This window comes from Gracilinanus agilis, chromosome X, assembly GCF_016433145.1.
Source record: "Gracilinanus agilis isolate LMUSP501 chromosome X, AgileGrace, whole genome shotgun sequence".
NCBI lineage: Eukaryota > Metazoa > Chordata > Mammalia > Didelphimorphia > Didelphidae > Gracilinanus > Gracilinanus agilis.
This window is the reverse complement of record NC_058136.1, coordinates 53,462,061-53,479,444: the sequence shown is the minus strand read 5'-3', so window position 1 is coordinate 53,479,444 and position 17,384 is coordinate 53,462,061. Positions and strand designations below refer to the sequence as shown.

The 17,384-nt window shown below is 49.0% G+C and overlaps 1 protein-coding gene across 1 annotated transcript; it reads right to left on the bottom strand.

Moving 5' to 3' along the window:
- Positions 1-16,080: 16,080 nt before the first annotated feature.
- Positions 16,081-17,052, bottom strand: LOC123253675 (chromatin target of PRMT1 protein-like). The gene is made up of 3 exons (XM_044682830.1): positions 16,916-17,052; positions 16,517-16,681; positions 16,081-16,342 (listed from the first exon to the last, which is right to left on the bottom strand). The coding sequence occupies exons 1-3, from the start codon at positions 17,050-17,052 to the stop codon at positions 16,081-16,083; spliced, it is 564 nt and encodes a 187-aa protein (XP_044538765.1).
- Between the last annotated feature and the right edge of the window lie 332 nt (positions 17,053-17,384).

Sequence of the window (17,384 nt, the reverse complement as noted above, 5' to 3'; positions counted from 1 at the left end):
GGGGGGGGGGGGGGGGGGGGATGTGTGTAGGGTGGGGAGAGGGGAGGAGCTTTCTTGTAACGCCTTTGCCGTTCTGGCCTCTGTGGCTTCCTGGATGGCCACGGATTTGATTCCATCGAGCGAGCCTTTATTTATTAAAGCACCTACTATGCTAGGTGCAGGGGACTCGAAGACAAAAAGGCAGCCATTGTTATCCTCAAGGAAATCCTGTGGATTTTATTGGGAGGACCCAGCAAGGCCACAGAGAAGAAAATTCAAGACAAAGACTTTGTCCCAAATAATTTGGGACAAAGTCTTAAAAACTGGAGACCGTGGGGCAGAAGGTTGAACTATGTCCAGAAGCGAGGCGTTCCCAGAGGTGGCGATTGGGAGGAAGAACATTCCAGGGACCTGGGACTGCCTGTGCAAAGGCGAAGAGGCAGGGGGGCAGCTGGATGGCTCAGTGGATTGAGAGCCAGGCTTAAAGACAGGAAGTCCTAGGTTCAAATCTGGCCTCAGACACTTCCTAGCTGTGTGACCCTGGGTAAGTCACTTAACCCTTATTTCCTAGCCCTGTAATAAATAAGATTAATATAGAAGAATATATATATATACACACATATATATAAAAGATATTAGGGTTTAAAAATTATTTTAAAAAAGGCGAAGAGGCAGGAGACAGCGATCGAGTCTGAGGAGCAGCTAGCCTGGCTGGGAACATTCAGGGGCAGCTAGGTGGTATTGCACCAGATAGAGTGCTTGGCCCAGAACTAGGAAGACCTGAATTTGAATCTAGCCTCAGACACTTACTAGCTGGGCAAGTGACTTTCCCCTGCCTTAGTTTCCCCATCTGTAAAATGAGGGTGATAATAATAGCACCTAATCCCCAGGATTATTGTGAGGATCAAATGACATAATATTTGTAAAGCCACTAAGACATAGTAGGCTCAGTATACATGCTAGCAGTGGTGGTAGTAGTAGCAGCAATAGGAGGAGGAGGAGGAGAGAAGGACTCATTTGAAATAAGTCTAGAGATAGAGACTGGAGCCAAATTGCAGAGAACATGTAGCGTCAAAACAGAGTAGTTGGTATGTTATCGTATTTTATACTAGAGGCAGGTGGGAGTCATTGGAGTTTCTTGAGCAAGGGAATGACATGGTCAGATCTGTGCTTTGGAAGCAGGAATTGAGCATTTCTGGGGAAGACAGATTGGAGAAGGAAGAGACGGAAGCCTAGGAGGCCGACTAGGAGGGAAACGGAATCCTGGGTTAGATCGGCTGGCACTTGACTGGCTCTCTTGCCTCCGGCCTACTTTGAGGTGGCGCCTGTGAAGTTCAGTAGTTTCGTGGCTGTTGGCCCTGACCCAGAGAATCCTGTTCTGGTGTCAGAATGGTTACTGAGAAACTCTCGTTGGTAGTAAACATGACTTCAGTTGCTGGTCAAGGACCCTGGACGAAGCTTTTTGGGTCTGACATTCCAGCTCACATGTAGAAGAAATGGGTCTCAGACTTCCTGGCGTTGTGGACAGAGCCCTGTGTTGGAAGTCAGAGGATCCAGGTTCAAATCTAAGCCCTATGACTTACATCCTGTGTGATATTAGGAAAGACACTGAGGAAGGGCCTCAGTTTCCTCAGTTTAAAATCAGAGGATCAGAATAGATGACTTCTAAAATGACTTTCATCTCTGGCTGCATGGTCTTGTCATCTTTACAGAGCTGCCAAGTTGGTATTTCTAAAATGCAGATCTGACTATTCCACTCTCCTACTAAAAAAATCTAACGTGGCTCCCTATTGCCCCATCAATTTTAATAACATTGAAACTCTTCCTTGTGGTAGCTAAAACCTTTTACAATCTAGCTCCCGCCTCTTGTCCCAGGCTTTTTGCATGTTATTTCTCTCTGCACACTCCATGGACCAGTTAAATGAAAGGAATGTAGGGAAATGATGAGCTGCTTTCCCAGGGATCCCTTGGCTAGATGGACCCCCATTCACATAGGCAGCCTTTCTATTACAGACCCCTCGTGAGCCTTACTTGTATTGCAAGAGCATTCGTTCACAAACTGTGTTCTCAGGAGCAAACGATTCTGTCTACGAGCTAGTCAGAGAATCTTAGCTTGGTAGATTTGGGTCTAGAAGGAGGGACCGTAGAGGTCAACCAAGCCAACCCTCATTTTACAGAAGAGGCCTAGAAGTTAAAGTACCTGTCTGAGGTCACATGGTGAGGAAGTGTTTAAAACTCGGGACCTAGAACTCCAAATGCAGGTCTCTGGACTTGGGCTGTGACATCTTAGAGTGTTTTGCTATTTGCTTCTTTGTGAGAATTATGACGCACTTTCCCTATTCTGCCACCACCCCACCATGATGGCATTTGGCTTGATTTTGATGAATTGGGACAACGTCAGCAGACACTAGAACTGTACATACAGGGCTTTACGGTCTGGAGAAGAGAGATTTCCAAAGTGGCTTCAGATCCCCTCACTAGGGCTGCACAGATGCATGGTGGGAGCTTTCACAGGTGCCCAGCCAAGATTAGGACCTTGAATTTCTCATCCCTTTTCGTTTCTGCCTGGCGCCCAGCCCTGATGAACTCCAGCTTGGGGAGACTTGGTCTGGGACGGGTTCTCAGTTTCTTTTCGTGATTTTTAAAAAAAATAACCACAAGTGAGAAACATCATGAGTGATCAGCTAAGGACGCCATCCAGGCAGAAAGCCTGTTTAGGCACCATTCCTGACTGTGGCTAAAAAGTTTCCAAAACTAGGAAGGGATATGCTGCCACACTCTCCTTTTCTTTACCCTCCTCTTAATGGCTCTGAAATAGGATGGCAGGCTTTGGGCTTCCTCCCCTTCTGCAGGGTGGACCTTTGCCTCCTGCCCCTTGGGATCTTCTTCCCATGGGCAACTCTTGCTCTTCTCTGTGACAACAGATGGAAACCCAGTACATACACCTAGAGTGGAATGGTAGGAAGCTGGCTGCACAGGGAATGAGCCTGAAAATGGGGATAACGAGCACCTTCCTCACAGGTTCATTGAGGGCATCAAATGAGATCATATTTGCAAGATGTTTTGCCAAGGACTAGATGCACATACTGGTCGTGGTGGGGGCATCAGAATCCATCTCGTTCCCCATTGCGACTTTCAGAGCTTCCCTAGACCACCCTCCCTAAAGAGCATCTCCTCTTCTGAGTGCCACTATTCAAATATATCTCCCCATCCAGATCCTAGTAGCACCCTCTGAACAACTGCCTTCCCTCCTCAGTAAGTCTCTTGCCTAACAATGATTTCCTCTCCTCCCTAACGTCTGCTCTCATTCTAGGAGACTTGCACATGGAAGATATCGATGTTCCCTCACTGTTCCTTCCCAGTGCCCCATTCTCCCCATTTCCCATGACTATGCACACAGAGATAGTCACACCTTGGACATCATCCTCATCTATATGTGTTCACGTATTCCATAAAGTCTTTTTCTCAGGCCTTATGGTCCTTCAGCCTCTTCTTTGCCCTCACTGTGACCTCTGTTCCCTCATGGCCTCTATGCCCAGGTTACGACCCCTGGTTACATTTGATCATCTGACGATGGAACTATTGGAGTCTGTACTATTCTCCAATTTTGATTTCATTGACCCCTTGCTTGCTCACCGATCATGCTTTGCCAAGCCTTAGCCTTGGATCATTTTCACCACTTGTTTACTTTGCTTCTATTCATGTGTGAGTGAAAAGAAAGAAGAAAACGTGCATCTCACTTTTCACAGTAGCCATCCCAAGCTTTCTTGTCTCTCCTTTGCCCCTTCTTGGCATCTTCTTTCCTCGATCCTCTCTATGGTGGGTTTTGCCTCATGTCATTGAAAAAAAAATGAAGCTACTTGCCAAAGGCTCCCCCTTCTTCCCTCTTCCTTGTCTCACATCACTCAGACTTCTGCTACTATCTTGTCTTCATTCCATCTCAGATGAAGAGGTGGATCTTCGTTTTAGAAAACCATCTGCCATTGGTTCCTCTCTTTCTTCTTCTTTAACATTTTTCTAACCCCCCCCCCAACTCTGGTTTTCAACCCTCTCACTCAACTCAAAGTTCTCTCCCTGAAGTTACCAGATCTCCTAAATGCCAAACCCAGTGACTCGTTCTTTAGCCTCCTCCTTCGTGACCTCTTTGCAGCCGGACAGTGTCAATCACCCTCTCTCCTCGCTAGGTTTTCAGGACATTGTTCTCTTAGTTGTCCTCCTACCTCTATGACTACTCCTTCTCAGTCTCCTACTTCACTATCTTTCCTGCTAACCGTAAATGTCCCTGAAAGATCTGTCATAACCCCCCCCCCTTTGCCTTTCACCCTGTGTTATCTTGCTTGGCAGTTCCGTATGCTCCCAGGGGTTCAGTTATCATCAGTTTGAAGATGATTCTTAGATTTAGATGTGCAGCCCTGGCCTCTCTGTGACGCTTCAAGCACACATCTCCATCTAACTCTTGACCATGTCAAACTGGATATTCTATAAGGCATCTCTGACCTTTGAATGAATGAGCTTCTTCTCCTTCTCATACCTCAATTTTCCCTTCCTCTGAATTGCTCTATCCCCATTAAGGGTGCCAGTTGCCCAAGTTCACATCTTAGGTATTTTCCTTCTCTTCTCTCTCTTACTCACCCCACATATCCAATTCATTGTCCAATCTTGTTGGATTAACTTGTGTTAATTGTGTGCGTTAACTTTCACAACATCTCCGTCCCCTTCTCTTTACTCTGGCACTCCACAACCTTGGTTTGGGCCCTGATCAGCTCTCACTCTGACTAGTACAGTAGCTTTCTGGGCAGTTTTCCCATCTCACTTTCTAATTCATCCTCCATCCAGAGGCCATGGTGATATTTTTAAGAGTATAGGTCTGAGGGTAACTGGGTGGCTCAATGGATTGAGAGCCAGGCCTAGAAAAGACAGGAGGTCCTGGGTTCAAATCTGGCCTCAGACACTTCCTAGCTCTGTGACCCTGGGCAAGTCACTTCCCCCCCATTGCCTAGCCCTTAGCACTCTTCTGCCTTAGAACTGATTTGCAGTATTGATTCTAAGAAGGTGAGGGTTTTTATAAAAAAATTTTTAAAAAAGAGTATGAGTCTGACGCTGTTGCTTCCCTGCTCAAGGAGCTCCCTGAGCTCCCTATTACCTCCGCAATCAAATATAAATATATTATAAATACACATTCCTCTGACATTTAAAGCTCTTTAGATCCTGGTCTCTTTCTTATCTTTCTAGTCATCCTACACCTTATTCTCCTCCTCCATTCGTGCCACGACCCAGCTATAATGACCTACTTGTCTACTCGCTTATGTTATTGTTGGGGTTCCTTTGGCCTATGGGCTGATTTGTATAGGGAAACTAGGTGGCATAGAGTAAGGAGTGCTGGGCCTGGAGTCAAAAGGACCTGAGTTCAAATCTAGCCTCAGTAGCTATATAATCCTAGGCAAGACACTTAAGCTTATTGACCTCTGTCCTCATCTGCCAAATGAGCAGGAGAAGGAAATGGCCAACCACTCCAGTACCTTTGCCAAGAAAAGCCCAAATGGGGTCACGAAGAGTCAAAAACAACTTAAAATAAAGAGTGAAAGAGATGACCACTAAGGTCCTCGTCAACTCTCAAATTCTGGGATTTTCTGATTTTATTAGTGCAGCTGATTCTCAATATGAAAACACCTTCCACCAATTAAGATCGGTGACTTATCTCTAAATCGCAGGCTTAGGGACTTGCTTAGAGCACCTTGAGGTTAAGTGACCTGCCCAAGGTCATGCAGTTAGTCTGTGTCAGAGACCAGGCCTGAAGCTAGGGCCTCCTAATTCCAAGGCTGGCTCCTTTTCCTTCTTCTTTTTTTTTAATCCTGTGGAGCTTTAAAAAAAATGTATCCTGGGTGGAATTGAATTGATGGAGGATGATAACTGGGAGGAGTTTAGTTAGGTGACCAGATGGATTTCATTTCCCCACCCTGAGCCTCAGTTTCCTCACAGGGTTGCTCATATAGACTCCAATAGTTTCTCGAAAGCGCTTTGTCACCATAAAAGGCTCCATAAATGTGTGCCGTTATCCTATGTATTTTTTTTTTTAACCCTTAACTTCTGTGTATGGGCTCCTTGGTGGAAGAGTGGTAAGGGTGGGCCAGGGGGGTCAAGTGACTTGCCCAGGGTCACACAGATCCTATGTATTCTTTATATTCATCTAATTAATCTAATTTCAGGCTAGCCGCAGTGATTCACTCAGTTTGCCGCTGAGAACTCCTCTATCATTTATAGACTTAGAAGTTGCCTGGGAGCACGAGAGGTTAAGTGCCTCACAGAGCTGGCGGGGCAGAGGCTAGGCTTGAACTGGCGTGCCACAAGGCCAGCTCTCCATTCGCTCACGTGCTCTGTTTCTCTAGCCAGACGCAGTAACCTGCTGATAATGGACTCTCTGCAGCTGGACAGGAAAGTGTCTCCATAGCAGAAAAGAAAACAACTCAGAAAGCTCTAGATGTCACGTTCAGGAGTCTGTCTGGAAAGCAAGAGATGAGTTGAAAAAATAGTCTAAAGCCAAAGAAATCATAATAATAAATTGCCATGTATATAGCACTATGTGTATGTATATATTCTCTCAATTGATTGCTTCAACGGCCTCTGAGGTGCGTTCAATGATTATGTCCATTATACAGATGGGGAAACTGAGGCAGAATTGGAATTTATATCTTCTGACTTTCTGAGTCTGCTGTTGGGCCACTTAGCTACCTCTAGAAATGAAAAAAAAGAACGGAAAAGAGAGCTTTCAAGTACCTAAGATAGTGTCTGTTTATCAAGGGGAGGAGTGAAAAGATATTGGTCTCCTGAGCCGACTTCATTAGCCCTTCTGCTAAGAGGAGTCACATGGCTAGCGTCAGTGGAGAAGTTTGAATCCAGGCCTTCTCCACACCGGGCGGGCCTGACACTCCATCCTTTCGACATGTTTCGGGACATTCACACTGTCCTTCACCGGGATCAAATGGGAATTTCCTTTCTTGGGATCTGGCTTGGGCTGTGTGACCCTCGTCTGGTCCCTCCATCTGTCTGAGCCTTGTTTACGTCTTTATCTAAAAATGGAGGCAATCCGTGATCAAAGAACTTTCTCGCCAACCTCGTGGGGTTGATGGGAGATAAACGAGGTGATATATATGTGAGTTTTTCATATTCTAGAGCCCTGGAGACAAGCAGTGGCTATGCTTCCTCTTTCATTCCTGGATCCTATGGAATACTTATTCCGGGCCAGGCACTGGGGATGGAAGCCCAGGAGCCAAACGGTCTCTGGCCTTTGGGAGCCGATCTTCCTGCAAACCCTGTGACTTGGGCACTTGGCAAGGCATCATCAGACAGAACTCCGGTACTAAATGTGCGTCCTGATGCCCCTTTCTCATCCCCTTTGCTCCCCTCCCCCAAATATCCTGAAAGCCTTGAGGAATGGCCGGCCCTGCCTCCAGGGTTCTCGGTTCCTCTGCAGGGCCGTCAAGGAATCCCAAAAGTCCAGAGGGGAGCCGTCATCAAATCCGTCACAATCCTGGCTTTCACCTGCCTCCTCGGTCAGGGCCACAGCTGGCACTTAGGCCTTACTTAGACCTGAAAACCCGGCACTTCCAGGCTTGCTGCGGAAACCCGTTTTATGCCTTTTATTCAAAAAAATCAAAGGAAAAGAAAGAGCAAGCCAGAAACCCAAAGCAGCCCGTCGGCACGGCTCGGCTGGTTTCCCCGGGCCCAGGTTCATCCGAAGGGTAATGGGAGAGAGATCTTTTCCGTTCTGTGAATTCCAGTGGTTAGACCACCATTGCGATTGTCTGTGTTGACATCTCAACAAACGGTGGGCGCTGGCTCCGCGATTCCCCCGGGTCTTCTTCCGGTCCGGCTGAGCCATCTTGGTATCCAAACCTGCCGAGTGCAGACAAAACTACACACTGTCATTGGATTCAAATAAGATAACGGCACGGTTCAGGAGACCATTGAAAAATGAGAGTCGAAGGAGAGGCTGGCATTTCTCCCTGCCCCCCACCCCGGTGCGTCTGCTGGGCCGCCCCTGCCTTCTCTCCTCCCGCTTGTGCCAGGGTTGGGATGGGTTCCCGCATGGTAATTGGATTTGGATTTGATTTTTCAGGGAAATCCCTTAACGATCTCTGTCTTTTCCATCTCACGTTAAGGAAAATCGACAGCATTTTGCTGCGTATTCTTTCTTGTGTTCCCCTCCTGCGGCTGCCACTGCTGCTAATGGCAGATCAAATGAGGCAATAGATGGGAAGCACTTTGTGAACCCTGGAGTTCTCCACTGTTAGTTGTGTGAAGAATCGCTGCCGCTTCCTCACCCTCAAAGGCTGATGAAGAGCTCGCCATCCTTGATGTCATTTGACTCAGGCGAGTGCAAAGGGCAGTGGGTTTAGAGCCCGAGGACCCGGGTTCAAATGCCAGCTCTCCCATTTACCAGTTGTGTGTCTTTGGGTGGATCACCTGGCTATGATGGGCATGGTGGAGAAGGCGAGCCTGGAAGCTGGGAGTCCAGAGAGGAGGCCAAGATCATGGCAGAGGTGAATTCCTGACACGCAAACTCCTTTTCTGCAATGGAGAGGTTTGGGAGAGTTGCCCCAAGCCACAAGAGGTTAAGTGACTTTCCCAGGCTCACACAGTCAGCATGTAGCCCGAGTGGGACTCCCGGAGGATTTGGGGGCAGAAGTCGGAATTCAGACTCTTTGTAAGGGAAGGCTGGGGCGGACGAGTGCTGTGGAGCATTCCGGCTTTAACCTGTCATCCTCAGGAGAAGGATGAACGAACAGGAAAAGAGACTGAGGAGCATAAAGAGGGGAGAGGAGGGCCAGAGAAGCCAAGGAAGGAGAGGGGATCCGGGAGCCGCGGTAGTCAAGACAGGAACGTGAAGGAATAATAGAAAAGTCGTCTGGAAAACCAAGGCCGGAGTTAGTCATCTTGTACCGAAGCCCATCCACGGTGTGGTGGCAGAAACCGTGGAGAGAGTTTGTAAAGGCACGCCGGAAAGGTTCAAGGACCCTCTGGGCTTAGAGATGGAAGGGTCGGAGTTGACGGTCAGGTGAGAGGCCCTCTGAGGTCCCATTCGTCTCTGAGATCCCAGGGGCTACCGACAGGAGACGACAAGGAGGAGGCAATGGGCTCCAGGAGAGTGGCAACCGAACATCCAGGGCTTCCGAACCATTCTGGATGTGGGGAGAGCCCTCATCACTGTGCGCCATCTCAGAACGTTCGTGTCCAACCTTCTGCTTTTCTGAAGACTTCGTTTCACAATTAACTGGGCTTCATGTTCCCATAGTGACGCTTTTGTATTTTCACCATTTTCATGGTGTCATGCAAAGAACATCAGACCAATTGTCACGTCCTGCCTCCCATAATTCCTTAGCTCTGAGATTTTTAAGTCATCGAATCTATTTGCCTCAGTTTGCTTATCTGTAACACTGGGATGCTGATACCTGCTAGCTCCTACCTTGTGAGGTTGCCAAGTCATTTAAAAAATATTTGAGTTGGAAGAGACCACAGAAGTCATCTGGTCCAGCCCACTGTTTTTCAGCTAACAGAGGAAACTGAGGCCTAGAGAGTCATAATGACTTGCCTAAGATCACGTATTTCCTAACATTGGAGGTGGGATTCAGACCTGTGTCCTGTGACTGCAAATCTAACAACCTTTCCAAAACACTTCAAATACCGTGTCAACATTCCCGGGAATCCAAGTGAAGAGGCTGGAAGCAGGAGAGATGCGGCTCCGAATCTTCTCCCTTGCGTAGACTACCCTCCCCGAACCCTCAGTTTTTTCATCTCTAAAGTGGGGCTAATGGAACTCATTAGTACTTACCTCATAGGAAGGTTCATTGGGAGGCCAAATGAAAGTGCTAGAGAGGTACCAGTCATTGTTGTTACTATGCTTACTGCTTGGCTACAGAGAGAATTCTTCCCCAAACCCCTCCCCATCCCCATCCCCACCCTCACCCTCATCTATTCTAGGGACAATGTCTACCAAAGTTCCAAAGAAAAGTCGAAATCTAAGTAACAGCTGGAAGAGACAGAGATCAGATTTGAACCCAGATCCATCTTCCCAGCTGCCACAGGCCACTACAGCCACATTCAGGAGCTACCTGCAGGCTCGGCAGGGAGTCGGGAGGGTCTGGAGGAAAGATATGGCCCTTTCCTGGCCGTGGCTCCCTACCCCACTCTGACTCCTCCTACCCCCACTTTTGGAGGCCTTGCTGGTGTTTCTTCTGCCACTCCCCCAACGCATCAGGGATTGACCAGGGACCTGTTATATACGGCACCATTTCCACCATATACTTTGGGGCCACTTGTTCCATTTCACAGATGGGCCAGCTGAGGCCCTAAACCCCAGATTCAGTCAAGGGCAAGTGGTCATGGCTTTGCTTGTACCTGAAGATCATTTTTTTAGGGAAGCATTTTCCCATAGACCTCGGTTTGTCCTTCTTTACAATGGGAAGGGGAAATCCTCCCAGCTGTCCTCTGAGATCCCTCTCAATTCTCGGGCTCTTAGGCCATCTAGGCTCCTGGACGTTGGTTACCAAGCATTGCTTAGGATGCTACAAAGATGGCCGCTGTGCCTCAGCAATGCAAGCAGCAGGAGCAGCCTGTTTCCCTCCTGCTCCCTTCTGGCCCACTTTCTATTTGCATCTAGATAAGCACTTCCTTCTCCCCGCTCCAGACCTCAGGGTGCCAGCGATCCCCACCCTAGCCTAGCTGAGCCGCTCTTATTGGCATCCCATGTATATTTCATGGCTCCCCAAATGCCCGCCTTCCCCCAGCCTGCTCCCCTGAACACTCAGATGTTTTAATAAAGACCTCGGGCCTAAAAAATACATGGAGACGCGAGGCCGGCCTAATCAAACCTCTATTTGCTCTAACTGGCATCTGGTGCGTGGTGGCAGGGCCAGGCGAGAAGCATTTGCCCCGTGCCTTTGCCCTGAGCTAGCCCCGAAGGAGGCTGCGGTGGCCCGGGGCCCAGAAGAGATCGAGGGGGGCTCACCCGGCTTAAGCTTCACTGGTGCCGGTGAACCGGGGTCCTGAGAATGGGGCTTCCAGCAGGCAGCATGGATGTGCCACTCACTCCCTGCCACCCAACCCTCCCCAGAGGGCCAGCCAGCTCCCTGCCCAACTGGCTGACTCTGTATGTGGATGGGTTCTAGTGAATTCCTCAAACAGTAAGTGCCTAATGTATGATGTAAATGCTATAATGTGAGTGGCAATGCGCTGAGAGAGAGGAGGGAGACAGAGACAGAGAGAGACAGAGACGGACAGAGAGAGAGAGAGACAAAGAGAGAGACAGAGACAGAGACAAAAAGACAGAAAGGGAAAGGAAGAGGGAGAGGGGGAAAGAGAGACAGAGAGAGACAGACAGACAGAGAAAGACAGAGACAGAGAGAGGGAGTGACAGAGACATACAGAGACAGAGAAAGAGACACACACAGAGTGGGGGGGGTGGCGCTGGGCTTCAGGGCCAAGAAGGCTGAAGATCAAGTCTGCCTCTGACAAAAAGCAGTTGGGAGGGGGGCAGCTGGGGAGCTCAGTGGATGGAGAGTCAGGCCCAGAGATGGGAGGTCCTGGGTTCAAATCCGGCCTCAGACACTTCCCAGTTGTGTGACCCTGGGCAAGTCACTTGACCCCCATTGCCCACCCTGACCACTCTTCCACCTAGGAGCCAATACACAGAAGTTAAGGGTTAAAAAAAACAGTTAGGACAGGGGCGTCTAGGTGGCTTGGTGGATTGAGAGCCAGACCTAGAGACGGGAGGTCCTGGGTTCAAATCTGCCCTCAGATACTTCCTACCTGTGAGACCCTGGGCAAGTCACTTGACCCCCATTGCCTAGCCCTTACCTCTCTCCTGTCTCGAAAGCAATACACGGTATTGACTCCGAGACAGAAGTTTAGGGTTTAAAAAATGTGGCTAGGTGAGGTGGGGTATAAATCATTTAACCCTTCAGTGTCCAAGGCAACTGGCCAAGACTCTATTACTGTGAATGGAGTTTGCAGATTGAACCCCTTAAAGCACTGGATGAAAACACCAAACCACCCTCCCCCCCCCCCCCCGGCATTTAAGATGCTGTGGTAGGCAGGCTCCGGTGACAGCCAAAATGGAGTTTATAATCTACAGGGGCAGCACCTTGGCCGATCTTGGAGGAGACACGTACGTGGAGGGAGAGCAGGCCGGAGGCAAAGGGCAGAGTGATGGCTGCCCAGTGGAACGCTTCCGGTTAGTGAGGCTGACTTTTAGAGGCTCCTTTGGACAGCCCAGGCAGGCAGCCTTCTGTGAAGCTACCAGTACAGGCTGGGAAGGCCAAGTGGGCCAGTGGAGGAAGTGAGATCACAGCAACCATTTGTTGTGTGAGGAACTGCAGGCAAAGCACCAGGGAGAGGCAATATGCTCTCTACCTTTATGGAATATGCTAATTCTCCTGTCCAGAATATTTATGCTGCCCTGAATTTCTAGCCATCCTGTAAAGCCAAACTCGTCTCGTCCCAGATTCCCCAACCCCCTCTCCCTAACAGGATTGACGCCCTTCCTCACCTCTACCTCAAGGGCAATTTGCTTCCAGCTCACAGAATCTGAGTCCTCATCCCAGAAAGGGCCCCCGTGGCCCCTTAGTCTAAGCCCTCCCTGACCAAGAATCTCCCCAAAGTGGCTCTAATTCAGCTTCTACTGGAAAACCTCAAGGGGGTGAAGGGGGCAAGGCCTCCGTGTACCTAGGCAGCCCCATTCCACTTTAGGAGCTGTGAGGAAACGTTTCCTGACGTGTTTCAATTTAGCCCTTCCATTGCTCTGGATTCTGACCCCTGAGGCCCAAGAGGCCTCCCTTTTCCTCCACGTCAGCCCTTCAGACTTGGACACGGCTCTCCTGTCCCCCTGCCCTTCTCAAGGTGGCGGCATAGTGACTACATGTGACCGGGTGGGCAGCAAGTACTTAAGGGCTCAGTGAGAATTCTCTTAGAGTTTGTCAATTCTGTCAAGAGCTTGGCCCACCCAGTCCCTGCTTCCCTCCTTCCCTTTTGGCCATATTAGGCTCATTTCTCCTAAAATCCTTTGTGGCTGTTCTCTTATACCCCGGCACAAAGGTTCTTGTCTTGACCTGACCACAGGGGGTCCCCCCCCCCAACACCTTTTGCATCCTTAGCACCTAGAACCATGTTGGAGAACCTATGGCACGCATGCCGGAGGGTGCCAGAACGGGCTGTTCCCTTTCTCCACTTGAGCCTGAGGATATTTCTCCCATCACCTGTCTTATTATCCAGCAGCCCAGTGGGAGCACTTCCTCCCTCCCTTGTCTGGGGTAAGGCGGGGTGGGAGGGCTCACATGTGGTGTGAGGTTGTGGTTTGGGCACTCAGTCTCTGAAAGGTTTGCCTTCACCTACCTAGAACAACATCTTCTATAATCAATTTTCCATAAATACTTGTTTATATGAATAGAATTTCCAAATTCCTAGCAATGGGTTCACGTTACAGTTGGTTTTAATGTAAGTGTCCTATTTTCCCTCTCCTCTCTCTAAGGACCTAAGTGAAGTGGACACTAGATCATAAATTTGCCACCCAGTGGATGCTGGCGCTGTGGGGGTGGGGGGAGTTCACTTTCCATTAGACTCAGGAGCTTGTCTATTTAACTGTTAATGGCTTCTGAGAGAGTCTATTATATTTGCCCCTGTTTTCCACAAACATATATTAAGTACCTACTGTGTACAGAGCACAGCCTATTTCCTTACTGCTCACAAAGTGAGTGCCCTGAGCCCATCAGACAGTTGGAGTCAGAGGCCTGGTGTTCTTGACAAGAAAGTCTTGGGAGAAAGACACTGAGAAGAAGTCATGGCAACAAAGAAGTCGGGCCTGAAGGGTACCACAGAAATCCTTCAGTTCAATTTTTTTGAGTGTTTTGTCCAGAAAACAAACCTGACCAGGTTGTAACTTGCCCAAAGCCACGCGGTCAGTTAGTGAGGGCAGCACCCAGAAGCCATCAAAGTGGCCCAGGTTTCTGAGAGGGAGGAAATGGAATAGATGGGGCTGATGAATTAACCCTGGGAAATGACTGGAGCTCCTGGTGCAGACTGAGGGCTCAGGGCAGCTTCCATGTCACAGACAGCCAGGGAGGAGACAATATCGAGACGGAAGTGAGGAATCCATGGCATTGACCACATCGGAGGGGATATGGGAATAAGAATGTGGAAAGCCCTCCTCCCCAACTGGACAATTAGGAAGTCACTATCCCTTCAAGAGAGTACTTTGAGTAGAGACGGAGGGTCAAGCGGGAAGCCCCTGTGGGGCAGGGAAAAGGAGGTGAGATCTAATGTTGGGAGACACATTCAAATCCCAACCCCAGTACTTCTTTTTTTTTTTAACCCTTAACTTCTGTGTATTGGCTCCTAGGTGGAAGAGTGGTAAGGGTGGGCCATGGGGGTCAAGTGACTTGCCCAGGGTCACCCAGCTGGGAAGGGTCTGAGGCCAGATTGGAACCTAGGACCTCCCGTCTCTAGGCCTGACTCTCCATCCACTGAGCTACCCAGCTGCCCCCCAACCCCAGTACTTCTATGGGACCTTGGACAAAAATAAATCCCTTCCCTTCTCAGTTGCCCCATCTGTAAAACGAGGCAATTCCTCATGACCGTTTCCTCCGCCAAAGTCCTTTCCAGTAGATTCTGTAGGTGAGAAAAGAAGGGGCGGGGCATAAGGGGGGCAAGAGAAGAGAGACAGAAGTTTCATTTTAAGGAAGTAAATATGATCTGTGGGATTTGGGCTTTTAATTCATCTTGAAAAAAAAAACCAACACAAAATACCTTCTGAGATTTTAACTTTTTAATCAATCAAAAATGGGAAAAATACATACTTTGGGCTTTTAGTTCAGAAACATACAAAGTTCATATTGAGATCATATATGAACAAACAGTTCAGAAACATACAAAGTTCATATTATGAGATCATATATGAACGAATAGTTCAGAAACATACAAAGTTCATATTATGAGATCATATATGAACAAACAGTTCAGAAACATACAAAGTTCATATTATGGGATTATATATGAACAAACAGTTCAGAAACATACAAAGTTCATATTATGGGGTTATATATGAACAAACAGTTCAGAAACATACAAAGTTCATATTATGAGATTATACAGCTTTCTAACAAATTTAAAAAAACATACAGAGTACATACTATGAGATTATAGCTCTCTAATGAAAACAATACACACAGTACGTGTTATATATACAATTCTAGCTTTTAATTAGTTGAAAAAAAACAACCCCGTGTCCTTTTAACCCAATTGGAAACCAGTGTCTTTTTCGGAGACTGCATCAACCACCAATAGTATGGTTGGACCTTAAGACACCTGGGAAAGAAATCAGCAGAAATCTACAGAATGAGGGGAGGAGGCGTGGCAGTTGGGCCACCATTGCAATATACCAAGATGAGCGTCTTAAAGAACACTCTGCCCCTTTCTCCTGCTGGTTAGCCTTTCATTTGCCCAAGTTGGGGGCTGGCCCCTTTGCTTGTAACCAAGCAGCCTGCTGTTCCTTCTATTATTTTGTGTGTGTGTCAAAAAGCTCCAAGTGAAGATTAGACGATCCCCATTTAAGTTAGCCTCCCACCACGGCCTATACTTTAACCTGTGAGAGGTGGCAACTGCCACGGCGCACACTTGGGTGCTCATAACTTTGGAAATCCTCCTGCCCCACGCACCCACGTAAGGTGATAAATCAGGATGGCCCAATGGGCCTCCCGAGGAGGACTCTGCGTGGTTCTTTTACTAAGCTGTGGATTAAAAGTGACAAATATCTATCAGTTCTGTTGTAGCTCTTGGCAACAGGGAAGGGCCTCCACGTGATGCTCCTAAGATTGTGCCCACTGAATTGCCTGGCATAAGGAGGTGGGGCAAATGCACCAGGTACATGAGGAAAAAAGCAATCTAAATTATAAATATCAATACACACGTGCACAGAAATAGAAAAATGGAGGAGATAAAACCAAATCCAAGGGGAAGAATACAATTTCATACAACAATGTTAAAGTCAAAATAAGCCCATAAACAACCGGAAATTAATTTGTCAGCAACGGCAGCTTCAGAGCTGGCGTGGACCTAATATTTGGCCTTTTCCGGGGTTTGGGCCATGTAAGCATCAAGCTCAGCATCCAAATGGCCCCGGCTTTTTGACATGTATGCATCTAATTGGTTATCCAGCTGTTCTTTGGTCAGAGGAGCTTGGGAAGCAGCCTGCCAGCGGTTGCGACCTCGACCACCAAAGCCCCCTTGCCCTCTGCGGCCTTCACTGGTCATCCCTCCGCTGCTGCTGGATCCTCCCCACCTAACACCTCTACGGACGTCACCTCTTCTCCCTCTCGTCTGGGGAGACCTCGATCTGCTATGGTGCGATTCTCTACCCTGCCGAGAGTGCGGCCCTCTCTTTCCATGTGACTGGAATCTAGAGGCCCGCCCTTCCCGCGTTTCTTCTCGGCCCCTGTAGGTTTGAGGCTCGTCCTCTTGATAATGGCTTCCGGAGTATGTGCCTCCCCATCCCCCAGTTGCTCTCCTGCCCAGGGTCCCGTAGGGCCAGCCCAAACGGGCCCGGATGTTGCTCTTACCCAGGCGCTGCTTCAAGCTGTCCTTGAGAGTCAGGGCTGCCTGGACAGAGGGGCGATGCTCCATCTGTTGGGCTAGCTTTTGGTTCCGTGACATGGGCCTGCCCTGGAAAGATTTGGGGCTGGTGTCACTCCTCTGTGAGGGATTACGACGCTCCCTGTCCCGCTCCGGCTCCGACTCCGGCTCCTGCTCGGACTCTGACTCCGGCTCCGACTCCCGCTCTGGCTCCCCATCCAGCTCCGGCTCCTGCTCCGGCTCCCTCTCTGGCTCCGGCTCCCTCTCTAGCACTGGCTCCTGCCTCACCTCCCGCTCCACTTCCCGCTCTGGTTTCTGCTCCAGCTCCTGTGGCTCTGTGGTGGCCTGGATGGTCACCCGCACCGGCTGCTTGGTCAGCATCTCGGTGAAACGCTGATTCAGGGACATCTTGGTGGTGTTCTTAAACACGACCTTTGGAGAGGGCGGGGAAGCCATCTCTGTGTCACTAGGGTCTGCCAAGACCTAGAAAAACCGCAGCCCAAATATAGTCAGAATTAAGGAGATCTGAGAACAACCCACGAGGGGGTCAGCAAAATCCACGGGGGGGTCTCCTTACCTGTGCCGGAATCTGTTCGGAGTTGGTGGGCTGAAATCCCCAGGATCCGTGGAGGATACCGAGATCCGTTAGGTTACTGGAACCGAAGGCCACAGGGCCCGAAGGCCGCCACTGCACCTGTGAAGAGAGAAGCGCAACCTATCACGAGGTGAGGTAAACCGTCTTCTCCCAGCATTCCTTGCCCGCCCTCTATTTATAGCCTACTGAGCAT

What these genes read in the sequence shown, in the direction of transcription:
- LOC123253675 (XM_044682830.1), bottom strand. Translation starts at nt 17,052, where the DNA reads ATGGCTTCCCCGCCCTCTCCAAAGGTCGTGTTTAAGAACACCACCAAG. An exon ending in ACAGAGCCACAGGAGCTGGA is followed by an intron (nt 16,682 to 16,915) that starts GCAGAAACCAGA and finishes TTTCCAGGGCAG; the next exon opens with GCCCATGTCACGGAACCAAA. An exon ending in GGCAGGAGAGCAACTGGGGG is followed by an intron (nt 16,343 to 16,516) that starts ATGGGGAGGCAC and finishes GTCTCCCCAGAC; the next exon opens with GAGAGGGAGAAGAGGTGACG.